Raw genomic sequence first — 12,815 nt, 5'->3', positions numbered from 1 at the left:
ATTAATGAAGTCTTTTCCACATCTTCTCTATATAGACACTAGTTTATTCCACCACTAAGTTACCCCCTGCTAAATATGTGCACATACTCTAGACAGATGTTCTTTCATTTTTATATTCTACGTACATTTACTTGGTATGGCACTAGCGATGGTAAACTCCATTGAAGTGGGCTATGTAGTAAAAAATATACCACAAGTATTGAGATTTAGATGTTGTTTTTATGCAAATTAATTTTTCATATTATATCAAGGGCACAATGATCAGGGCTGCCCCTAGCATTTTGGGGGCCCCCCATTTACTGGTACACCTAACCAAACACACTCAACATCAATAACTAAGCAAGCTTAAAGTCTGCAAACAAACAATTTATTAAATGAATTTATCAGAAGTAACAATGAAAAACTATCAATTGAAGTTTATAAGCACATATAACTGCTTCAGAAGTACAAAAATGTAATATATATATATATATATATATATTATATCTAAGCAAACACACTGATCACATGCACAAATTAATAATTAACTTTAAAGAAATTCCAAGTCTGTGCAAAAGAATAAGAAAGACTTAAATTACCAAATTAAGGTAAGGTAGATGCTATTTACACTTACTGAGAATAGTGGCATGTGCTATTTGCTCCCTGGTGAAAATTGTGGCAGATACGGCAGGACATCGCCTTAGTGATATAACAATGGTATTTTATGCTACAGCTGAGGTAAGGGTCATTCTAATTACTATTCTAATTAATTAATCAATTATCATCATCTTCATTCCCATCATCATCATCATCGTCATCTTCATTCTCATCATCATCATCGTCATCATCATCTTCATTCCCATCATTATTATCATCGTCATCATCATCTTCATTCCCATCATAATTATCATCGTCATCATCATCATCTTCATTCCCATCATCATTATCATCGTCATTATCATCTTCATTCCCATCATTATCATCGTCATCATCATCTTCATTCCCATCATCATCATCGTCATCATCATCTTCATTCCCATCATTATTATCATCGTCATCATCATCTTCATTCCCATCATCATCATCGTCATCATTGTCATCATAAACATCTTCATCTTCCACTTTGCGTAGAGGGGAACAGAGAAAGTTGAGTCTCTCCTCACAGTCTTTGAGTTCCCAAACATTCTTGTGTCTATCCAGAGCTCCACAGCGCTTTGTAGTAGGACACTGGAGCTCTTCATTTGCCTTATATTTTAAGTCATCTCCACTGACCCAGAACCACTGACCAGCTAAAAAGCGCAGTCCAGTCCACACATAAATTGTCTGGGATGATTGTATCATATTCTTAACCACATTCACATTCTTTGAACTTAGACTGGCCAGGTCAGTGTTTTGTTGTCTGCAGTAGTCCAGAGCCTCTTCCCATGTCTTATTCTCCAGGATAACATTAAAATCCGCCATGCAATAAAATGTTAAGTCCAAATCGCAAGGAAAATCATGCAGTTTTGCAACTGATTTGCTTACAACACCACAATCTTCATGATCTGTATTTCCTTGATTTTCATCCCATTCATTATTTGTTGCTGTCTTACCATCAGACCACTTCCAATGGGTTCCATGTCTTTTAAGTCCAATCCAATAGTATTCACCAGTGATTTCTAAATTGCTAGAGAGAGTTTGTAGATCTTCACTGCTGATGGTGGACAGATCACCATAGTTCTGTTTGCAGTAGTTTTTTGCCTCGTTCCAGTTCATATACTCTTTTACATAAAAGTGTTTTCTATAGAGACTGGAGTTCAGTCCAAAAAGATTTAAAAACAGGAGCACAGTGACTGTAGTTTTCATTTTAATTCAGGTGATCTTCAAATGCAGCTCTTCTGTAATCTCAGCAGTAACAAAAGATGTGAATGGTGCTCCACATTTATTTGACTGCCAAGATACATAGGATGTCAAAGACCAATCGAATGGTTAGGCTAGAAGTTTATTGCATAAACAAATATGTCTGCAAACACAAATATTTCTACAATGTCTCCATCCGAAGCAAATGTGAATGCAAACAAAAGTATGTCTACAAACAAATTTAAGACTAAACTGTACTCATAGTATGAAGTTTCTTAGAAACATTACAGACCAAAAATATCCAAATGATTAGAACATGGATAAACAAGTTTAAGTTCTTATGTAAACATGCTGGGTGTCACGTTTAAATGTGTTTTTGTGCATGTTTTGTGTTCATGACTTTTATTTTGAAAATGTAGTTTCTTGTTCCTGTTTCCTCTTTCTGGTCATGTGACCTTGTCATGTGATATCCTGCTTCCCTCATGTTAATGTGTCTTGTACTTATTGGTTTATTGTCTTGTTTACTCGTTATCAGTCTTGTCGTGTCATTGGTTTATGTTTTAGTAATCTTGTTAACTTGTTATTAGTTTAGTCTCATCATTGGTTGTCTATGTCATGTGGTTTCCATGTCTATGTATTTAAGCCCTCATGTTTGCCATTGTCTTTTGAGTATTGTTGGTGTAACTTTGAGTTGAGTCTTCTTTGGAGTCATGTGTTTGACTGTCAACACTTTGAAACTAAAACTACACTTGGGTTCTCACATTGTCCTCATCTGTTCCTGTGTTCAGCCTGTCCTGCCTGCTCTGTAACATTCTGTTGGTCACTTCAAACAGAATTTCCAATAAAAATGACTTAAAGGTGAGTTCCAAATAAACATTGTTTGAGCCCTACACCTTTTGGCCCTTCAAAGGGAATGGGGCATAGGGATGATGGATTCTGAATGAAACCCACCCACTGTGTTGCTCTTCTCTGCTTTTGTATGCTTTTGACTTTATTAGTTCTATTTCACAAACCAGACTCATGTAGTGTTTACATGTCATTTAAAAGACAAGTGTGCAAGGAGTGTGCACGTGCAGCCTAGTTTTTCTAGACGCGTGGTGTTGTGTATTGTTAGTGCTAAGAGCATCACAAAACATTCGTAGTGCACATGTCTGTATGGTTTTGCAAAAGAATATACTTTTGAGAAGCTGAGCACTCAACCATGTGCAAGACAGAATGGCATGTTTAAAAAAAAAAAAAAAAGGGGCACATGGATTTTCTAACAGTACCAACATTACACAGAATATTTTGGGTTGATTTAAAATAAGATGTTTTGATTTATATTAGACTATAATTTAGAAGACTTTTGAACTTAAAGAATTGGTCACCATGGATGAGATGCAGAGTGTATGATTAAGCCATAAAAATGATGTTACAAAATTTAATACATTGGAAAATACAGAATCCTCTGTTGCTATCACTTCCCTTTCAAAAAATAGTTGTCAAACTCGCAGTGAATTTGCCTCATGTTTTCACATGCAAATGAGCTTGTGATTCACTGCAAATGTTGACAGAAGTTTGCAGTTCTTCACCGGTAGTGATGAATGTGCAGCAAGTCTTTGGCAACAATGGACAATTTGCTGCAAGTTTTAAATGTCATGATTCCATTGTTTTATGTAGCTCTGTTAGTACAGAGCACCAACTCAATACCTGCACATGGTCTGACTGGCACAACTTCCAAATGCTTGCACACAAATGTGATGTTTGGGGAAAAAAATTAATGCACAATTAATTTAAAATCATATGTCCAAGTGAGTATTAAACTGTGAAAGACTGCAATCTTAGTCTGCATGAGCTGCGTGCCTTTAAAGTGAATGTGTGAAGCAGACCTCTCATAACTCCACAGAATCATGCGCACTGTGAGTTATGTGAAAAGACAGCAGAGTGCTCATCCACTGAAGCACAAAGCACATGCAAACTATATATAATTAAATCACAACATTTGCGCTTCAATGATCACACTTGGCCATGTAGCAAACTGTTTATCTGGACAGGTGAATCTACCATCTAAAAGGCACATCAAAAAAAGCTAGACTCCAGAAATTGTAAAAATGAAATGTATTTCAAGTGTATAGTATGTTATATTCACTGTTATAATTATAAAGCAATATCAATCAAGAGTGTTGTTGTACTGAAATGTTTGATAAAAAAATAAAAATTTTGTACTATGAAAAAGTAATTGTTCTATATTTAAGTTTTAGAAATTGAGACATTTTGATGAAATTAAACTTTAAAACATGGAATTCTAAAATAAGCTCTAATGGAAAACTGAGGATTTGGGGGGGAAAAAAATGATTTTAGTAGGGCCCTACTTCACTTAAGCAATGCATACTTCATTGAGAAACACTTGAAGTACACATGTATTTAATGTATAATTTATATTGAAATTTAACTTTTAATGTCCGTAATCACCTTACAAACAAATTTGGCTATATCACTCTACTCTCTCCACCAATAGCTGGTGTATGGTGAGCATAGTGGCACAATATGGCTGTTGTCACATCCGCATACTGGTGGTGGTTGAGAGTCCCCTGTTCATCATGTAAAATGCTTTGTAGTGTAAGAAAAGCACTGTGTATCATTCATTGATTCATGAAATAGGCTAAAAGAATGTGCTCAATAGCACATTAGCATATTTTTGCTGTGACCATATGCCAAAAATCCCCCCAACCAACAGATGATGCTGACTGATGCTTAACTGGATCAAGATAGCCAGAAGGAATGTTGAAATATCAAATTAACAAAATTACAAATCTGTAGTTATGAGCACTAACTAATCTCAAATGATGCCGTATCGAATTCATGGCTGATTGCTTGATGTTGACATACCGAAGCAATGCGATTCCAAATTCATATTTACAAACACTGAAGAAAACCTTCTGGGAAAAACTAGCAGAGTTTAAACAATCTTGAAGCATCAAGCGTGTAGCTAAAAACCTGGCTGGACAGGAGCTTACAGCAACAGCATGTCGGCAAACCCGACTGGATAGGAGCATGCGGCAACAGACCTGGCCAGACAGGAGCTTATGGCAACAGCATGTCACCAAAACACGGTCAAAACTGAGTTTACGGCAACAGCATGTTGCCTAAACCTACCAAATAGAAGCTTACAGCAACAGCATGTCGCCATTACCTAAACCGATAAAACAAAGAAGCATGTCCTATTACTCCTTAGAGCTGACCAATCATAATGCAGATAATTAACTTGACATTGTAATGGCGATGATTTGGTAATAGAATTTAAATTGAACTTATAGTGGGACATAAGCATGCCATTCTTGATAAGGTTATCATCCAAATAAGTCTGTGTTCCTAAACATTGAGCTGCACACTGGCCCTCTCAGCAACAAAAAGTGATTCTGAGATTACAGTAACTAGGCATGTAATCAAATATTTATGATTGCGACATGACGCGAGTAGACCTAAATTAAGTACTGTTATAGACGCTTAAAAAGCAGATACCTATGCAGCTATAAAGTCAATATGATTAATGGTGTAGCCCCAGATGAAGTTAGGGACTACCAATTAAGCTAAGCACAAAACCTTGAATGTTATATGTGTGACCCATAAGTAAGTGAGACCTAATTGGGAAGGCATACATCAAAAGCAGTACAAGGCAGCAATACATGTAGGCAACAAGCATGTACAGTAGCTAAAGAGCACTGATAAGATGATCGGGGAAACATTCACCCTTGCAGCAAGGAGCCAAGCAGTTAAAAACTGGAGTTTGAATATAAATACTGGCATAATGTAGAAGAGCATATAGATTATCCAATCTGCACCTGAAGGGTCACCACCCACCAGATTTTCTCGGAGTCCAGAATTTCTAGGTCCAGAGTTCAGAGTTTCTTAGAGTCCAATTAATGTTGAAGAACTTGATTAGCTTATTGTAATTGCTTCCAAACAGAATTAAAACAGAGCAATGAAACAGCTCATACTCTTAGAGAGGCTTGCCAAGCCTCAGCCAGACCCACTTCTTTAATTTCTAAATGTCCTTAATTCCTGGATGACATAACATTGTTGGTATGCAACAGAAGAATATTGGCCAAGAGCTTGAATGCATTATAACAGCAATTGCTGCTGTTGTCACTGCTCCGATGCGACAGAGTGAGCATGCATTAAGTTGTTAACTCCGATATCTGGACTAGCAATGGGCAGAAACCAGGATCCAGACCTCTGGCTTCTTTCCTCCGGAATGTGTATCATCAGGGCATGCATACATCTGAAAACTCATCAGCACATGGAACCAAAAACAAAAATCAATATTAGTAAAGCAAATGACATTCAGTCCACAATACACTTCATCTATCCACACGCATTTAGTCTACCATAAACATCCAAGGAGATTTCCGACAAAGTGAGGCTGTATGAATGCATCAAAAATAAGTACAAATTCCAGATCTAAAAACCTTAAGTGTGCAAAGACAGCTCATGAGTCCACAAGAGAATTTAAAACAACCAATTAACCCCCCCTAACACCTAATAATAAAAAAAAAAAGCCTATTGCCTTGTTCTTGATGAATTCAAAGCACAGACTTTTAGATGACAGACATGCTGCTGACAGATGATCCAAGCATCCATGTCGAGCTGAGCAAAGTTTGTAAGGAGATTTAGCTATGGTTGCTCCAATGGACCTTTTTACATAACAATTTGTATTTGGGGAGCAGCATCAGTAATTACAAATGAGATGCAAAAAGAGTAGACTTGATCATTATAAAAAGAAATGCTGAATTATACAAACATGGATCAAAAAGTATGAATATGTGAATATGCAGCCCAAATCTGAATTAAATTCAAAATCTGTGGCTAGTAAATACAATTGAGGCATATGGAAGGAATGGACCAGAAATAGCAAGTCCAGTTAATTATCCCCAATAAGATATGTCATCTCTTCTCTGAATATCTTCTGTTGCCATACTCTTTACCTGGCAGCTGGAGCCTGAGGAAATGGCTTATAGAACATGTTAAAAACTTAAACTTGGCAAGGCCACACATTTTCTACAATGCTCTAAACTAGCACTTTATGCAAGTAACAAGTTGACATGAAAAAACCCCCCAAAAAACTAAGCACTATTAAGGTAACATACATTGTGAGACCTGAACATAAATCCTTCTTAAAATCTGGCTGAAGAACAAACATAACTCATAACCTTAGCCAACACTGGCCATCGGAGAACAAACTAATTTGATGATATCCAGAATTGTGAATGCTGACACACATCTGTATATGAACCAAACATAGTCAGGAAATATTCATGTATGTTTGACTCAAGAGGATGGCACAGACCAATCTATATGATAAACAAATATTGCTATGAACAGTCAATCCAAGGCAAACTGAAGAGAGAAAGCCATGCATCCAAACAAATGTAGCAAAAAAAATAAATAAATTGCAAACATTTCTCAAAAGCATTACAGACCAACAACATCATAAACTAAAAATTGGTTAACAATCTATGAGTGCTTATGTAACCATGCAAGGGATGATCTCTTAGATTGTTGTTTTTGCTAATTCTATGGGATCTCAAATAATACAATATTCAATGTAACTGTATTTAATTTCTTTGCATAGTGCTTTTCAAAATACATATTTTCCAAAAGCAATTCCACAGTGACAGTGGCAAGGCACTCCCAAAGATGGGCCAGTGGGATAGGTAAGAAAGATTAGGAACCACGACCAAGCACTGAGTTCATCCTCCTCGGGCTGGCACATACTACCAGAGACTATTTAGCAGAGATGGGCAACTTCTATTAAAATGAATAGGAGTGTGGCGAGCAGGGTGGGGCTAAGCGGCGTCTGGGCAGAGCGATGCCGGGAAGATAAGTGGTGAATGAGGTCCACCTGTGTGCCACACTGGTCTCGTGTTCCAGTGAGGGGTGGCGGGAGTATTTAAGGAGAGGAGACAGCAGCAGATGAGAGAGAGAGAGAGAGATGCATGAAGCCTTTTTGTGTGTGTCTTTATGTTCAGACGTAGCTGGCTGGAAAACAGTGCGCATTTTTGTTTTGTTACACACTGAAAAGTGTTTATTAAATGTCTATGTGTTGGTCAAGCCAGTCCCAGCTTCCTCCTTTGCCATATTTGAATTGCTACAGGGAGAAATAGGAAAGGATGTAGAAAAGTAAGTCCTGCCTTACAGGTAAAAAAGCCAGTCACCTTTTAGAAACAGACATCACCTGTCAATCAACTTGAGAATGCACATGCGGATATGTGTATATAGCTAGACAAGCCAGGAAATATAATTTTTTTGCGTGATCTGAAGAAGCACAATTTATGATACCATCGTTGTTAGATCTTAATACCTATTTGAAATGTTATTTGAGCGTAATCTTCACCAGCCATTTTGGAGATTTCAGTCTTTCCCCATTCAAGTAGATATGAGCTGTATTCGGGAACCTTTCTTGCTATAAGCAGCATAAGCGGCTGTTTAGGGCCCACGAGCTACCAGGAAACCCCTGCAAAGCAAAGTGGTGTTTTTTTTTTATATATAGCTGCAATTAAAACTTAGGCAGCTGTTATGGCTAAACTAGACAGTTATAGGGGGCCCCCTTGTGACCCGAGAGGGAAGGGAGAATATAACCGCAAGGAGAGAATTGTAGCCAAATATGACGTGAGCACTCAAAGGGTTTTTCATCATCATGAAGCACACCTACATGTCGGGAGCAGAAAATGTATAAGGTAGAGGAGAAACGCAGCCAGACCCCTCGAAAGAAATTAATGTAAGCCAGCTACCTGGCTAGATGATGTGTCTTTGTTGTCATGCATTAAATTGCCCCATTTAGTTAGCTAAAGGTTTGCAGTTGTGTCCTGTGACTTTAAGTTTTGTGTAGTTAATGGCCCTGTTCCAAATAGCACACTTGATGTGGACTTGCGGTCTCGTCGCCTTAAGTCCACAGGACTGTAGGGTGTCCCATTTTACATTTTATTGCTAAGAGGTGTGCTCACGGGCACCCCCTTTGCGACCTCAATGTGACCTTCGGCTGAGCTCACATCAGTGCAAACTCCACAGTGGACTACTACCCAACAGTCCCTGCTGGAGATCCTCACGACCAATCACAGCAGACTGGAGTTTCATGCTGGAGGAAAAATCATGGTGGAAGAGGCCATGTCAATTGCAGAATAAATATTGATTTCAATAACTGTATTTTTCTGATTGTCAAGGACAGATCATTTGCTTTTCTTGTGTTTAAAATATCACTTTATAGTCTGCTTTGCATTACTAGTTCATTTTTTTTATTTTTTTTTTAGATCTATACAGGTCAATACAAAAAGAACCATTTAATGCATATTGACATTGTCATATTTCTTTATGTAAGTTTTCTGTTTAATCTGGCATGTGTGTTGTGGTGATTGTGGCCTTAAAGGGACAGTTCGCCCATAAATAAAAAAAAATATTCTGTCACTTACTCGTTACAAACCCTCTTCAGTTTCTCTTCTGTTTTCCGCAGAAGAAAGTAAAATCATGCAAATTTTGAACAAAATGAAAGGGAAGGAAATTACAGAGTTCTCATTTTTCAGTGAACCAACCCTTTAAGTTTATCCATATTTTCTAAAAGAAAGTAAAATATTAAAGGATGAATACAATTTAAAAAGGCAAATCAGACATGCAAATAAACCGTGTCAGCCATTATTTCCAAAACAAACTGATGGACAAAATAAATTCAGATGCGAATTCCAAATGCATAAAATTCGGTCTGCTTAAAGGATCTCTTATTCTTTCAGTTGTGTTAATCTCTTGTTAAGATCTCTAATGTATTCATAACACTGGCAAAAGTGCTAAATGAGGTCCATCATATACAGAAAACTAGAAAACACTCTCCGGAAGAAATATGAACTGACTAATCTTTGACAATCTATTCAGTTTGTGTTAAAAATAGTAAATATAGTAAAATATTTACAATGATAGAATGCTGCAAATTCGCTTTCTATGAAGCCAATGTTAAGGCATTATAAATGCATAATAATGCCTTATGTTTCACAACTTGTCATAAATAATTGTAACCAATACATTATAATTTGTACCTATTCATAGTTATCTTAGACTATAATGCAGTAATATGACCATCAAATTAATTAACAAAATTATATTTGCAAAAGCTATAGTGTATTGCATGCATTTGTATTATATGTATTAGGCATGCTTTAAGTAAAGTGACAAAACAGTGTCAAAGAATTGCTCTAATCGAAAAAAATTAATGCGTTGCATTTATAGTGCTTGCATTTAAATGCGTTGCATTAACAGTGCTTGCATTTTGGGAGGCTGAAATTGAACATGGTTGTATTTTTAAGCATTGAATATTTCATTTCACAACTAATTTCATTATTAAAAATTTAAAAAATATTCACCTTCCAAAGTTAATTTCCAAAATATTCAGTTCATTTGAAAATACCATCTAGATTTTTCGACAGGTAAAATTCAGCCCGTTCTATTTCGCTTAACAAAATTCTCTTCCTCAAATTCAGTGGTTCGAATTCGGTTGGAAATTCAACCTTCCACATCCGGGAACAGCAGCAACAGCAGCAGAATACCGATGCACAATCTCAACCTTGTGCTATTTTATTACCAGTAGGTGGCGCAATGCGATCGGGTGTCGACTGCTGAAGTCTAAAGCTACAGGTAGAGAACAGCAGCTATGTTTTGATTGTTTGTTTTTTCAATTTGAAAAGAAATGAGCAGAAACAAGAAAATTAAATAACATAATATTTTAAAATAAAAATAATAAATGAATGAAAAATTAATTAGGCCTAAATCAATAAACTGCCTAATAAAGGCCTACCTTTGTGCACGAGTTGGTACAAATGGCATCATTGTATTGTATTAAATTCAGAAGGAATGATGTCGATGTTATACTGTATCTACGGGGAAATTGTCTATCTTTGTGCGTAGTCCCACATTCCTTCTCTTTACAAACTCTCAGCTTCCTCTCTGATACTGAAGGGCACTGTCACATGCACATTGTTATGTATTGATGATCAGTTTGGCTTAATCGGTTAATGTTTGTACATTTACCCTATGTTAGTGCCTCCACCGCCTTATTGTGCACATGAAATAGGCCTGCCAACATGTTAAACCCTTTATGCTTTATTTATCTTCACAGACCCTAGAAGCTTGCACCCCGATGGTCGACCCACAGATGATAAATCAAAACAAGAAAGCACTTAAGTGTTTCGCGCGTTTGTATTAAGTGCGGGTTTGGGAAACGCACGTGAAAAAGGAAAGAACGTATGGAACTTCACATGTAGAGAACGCTCTTAAGATCCATAGTTATCAGAAAAACACACAGCCCTTTTTTTTCTCATGATCAATGCACTTGGTTGGGAGAGCTTTCCGTTTCAGTTTTAAGTGCTTAGAAGCAATGGCAGCTTAGAAAGAAATGGCATGCAAAGGAAATATTGCAAAACAACGTACATAAATTAAGAGAAATGTCAAGAGATATAAAGCTCTCGCTCCCTCATTACACATGCGCTTTTGTGTAGTGTAGGCGGTGCTCGCATTAGTTTCAGGGGCAGTCATCTGATGAGCCAGCTGGCACTCCGTGGTGTGCCTGCCATAATTTAATCGCGATACAAACACTTAAATACGGACATGTATAAAAAGTCACAGGCCTGCAGGCCAGTGACTTGTAGAAATGCCTTAAGTGTATATATACACCGATCAGCCACAATATTAAAACCACCTGCCTAATATTGTGTAGGACCCGTGCCGCCAACCCGCATATCAGAATAGCATTCTGAGACTATATTCTTCTCACTACAATTGTACAGAGCAGTTATGAGTTACCGTAGACTTTGTCAGTTCGAACCAGTCTTTCCATTCTCCATTGACCTCTCTCATCAACAAGGCATTTCTGTCCACAGAACTGCCGCTCACTGGATGTTTTTTTTTTTGGCACCATTCTGAGAAAATTCTAGAGACTGTTGTATGGGAAAATCCCAGGAGATCAGCAGTTACAGAAATACTCAAATCAGCCCATCTGGCACCAACAATCATGCCATGGTCCAAATCACTGAGATCAAATTTTTTTCCCCATACAACAGTCTCTAGAATTTTCTCCAAATGGTGCCAAAAACAAAAAACATCCAGTGAGCGGCAGTTCTGTGGATGGAAAGCCTTGTTGATGAGAGAAGTCAACAGAGAATGGCCAGACTGGTTCGAACTGACAAAGTCTACAGTAACTCCGATAACCGCTCTGTACAATTGTGGTGAGAAGAATAGCATCTCACAATGCTATTCCGAGATGCAGGTTGGTGCTGTTGTGGCGGCACAAGGGGGACCTACACAATGTTAGGCAGGTGGTTTTAATGTTGTGGCTTATCGGTGTATAATGAATAACCCTACATGCATAATACCAGATAGGGTCTAATATAGTCTGGGAATCTATATAGATCACACAGTGTGATTTTAACCCTTTCACAACCTTGGTTGGAAAAGTACATTTTATCTTTATAAGGAGTACTTGAGACTTCAGAGGGGGTATTATAACCACTGCTTACATAATGGTGGCTGTATTAATTTGAACTGATATCCTATCCATTACAGAGGGTTTTGGCATACCCGTTTGTGGTGATGGGGGCGTGGTCGTGTGTCTGTCTGCAGGAGAGAGAGAGAGCGGTAAGGCTCGTCACCTGGGTTGTAATTATCTCTAACACCTGTCTCTTGTTATAGTGATGGCAGAGGGAGACTTAAAAGCCGCACCAGCTCACCAGTTCAAGGGAGAGAGAGCGACCTGAGAACACAAGCTCGATGTGAATTTACGAGAACGGAGTGCATTAAAGAAAAGCAAGAGACCTGAAGTCAGAAATAAAAGACTTGCCTGCATTGCTTTGTTGTCTCCTGACTCCTCATAGTGGTGCCGAAACCTGGAATTTGGAGGACAACGTCGTTATGTAGTCTTCACCACTGTATGAAGTTATCAAATCCCTCGCCAGCATCCAGCAGACCCAGCATCAAGCCCTCAT

At 37.8% G+C, this 12,815-nt stretch overlaps 1 protein-coding gene across 1 annotated transcript; it reads right to left on the bottom strand.

The window, feature by feature from the left end:
• Positions 1-502: 502 nt before the first annotated feature.
• On the bottom strand, positions 503-1,853 carry LOC127452939 (acidic leucine-rich nuclear phosphoprotein 32 family member A-like). Its single transcript, XM_051718880.1, has one exon. It carries the CDS (start codon positions 1,822-1,824, stop codon positions 754-756), a length of 1,071 nt encoding a protein of 356 aa, XP_051574840.1. The 5' UTR covers positions 1,825-1,853; the 3' UTR covers positions 503-753.
• Positions 1,854-12,815: the final 10,962 nt, after the last annotated feature.

This window comes from Myxocyprinus asiaticus, chromosome 1 (assembly GCF_019703515.2).
Source record: "Myxocyprinus asiaticus isolate MX2 ecotype Aquarium Trade chromosome 1, UBuf_Myxa_2, whole genome shotgun sequence".
NCBI classification, from domain to species: Eukaryota; Metazoa; Chordata; class Actinopteri; order Cypriniformes; family Catostomidae; genus Myxocyprinus; species Myxocyprinus asiaticus.
Note: the sequence above shows the minus strand (reverse complement) of the source record. Positions and strands in the feature narration are given on the sequence as shown.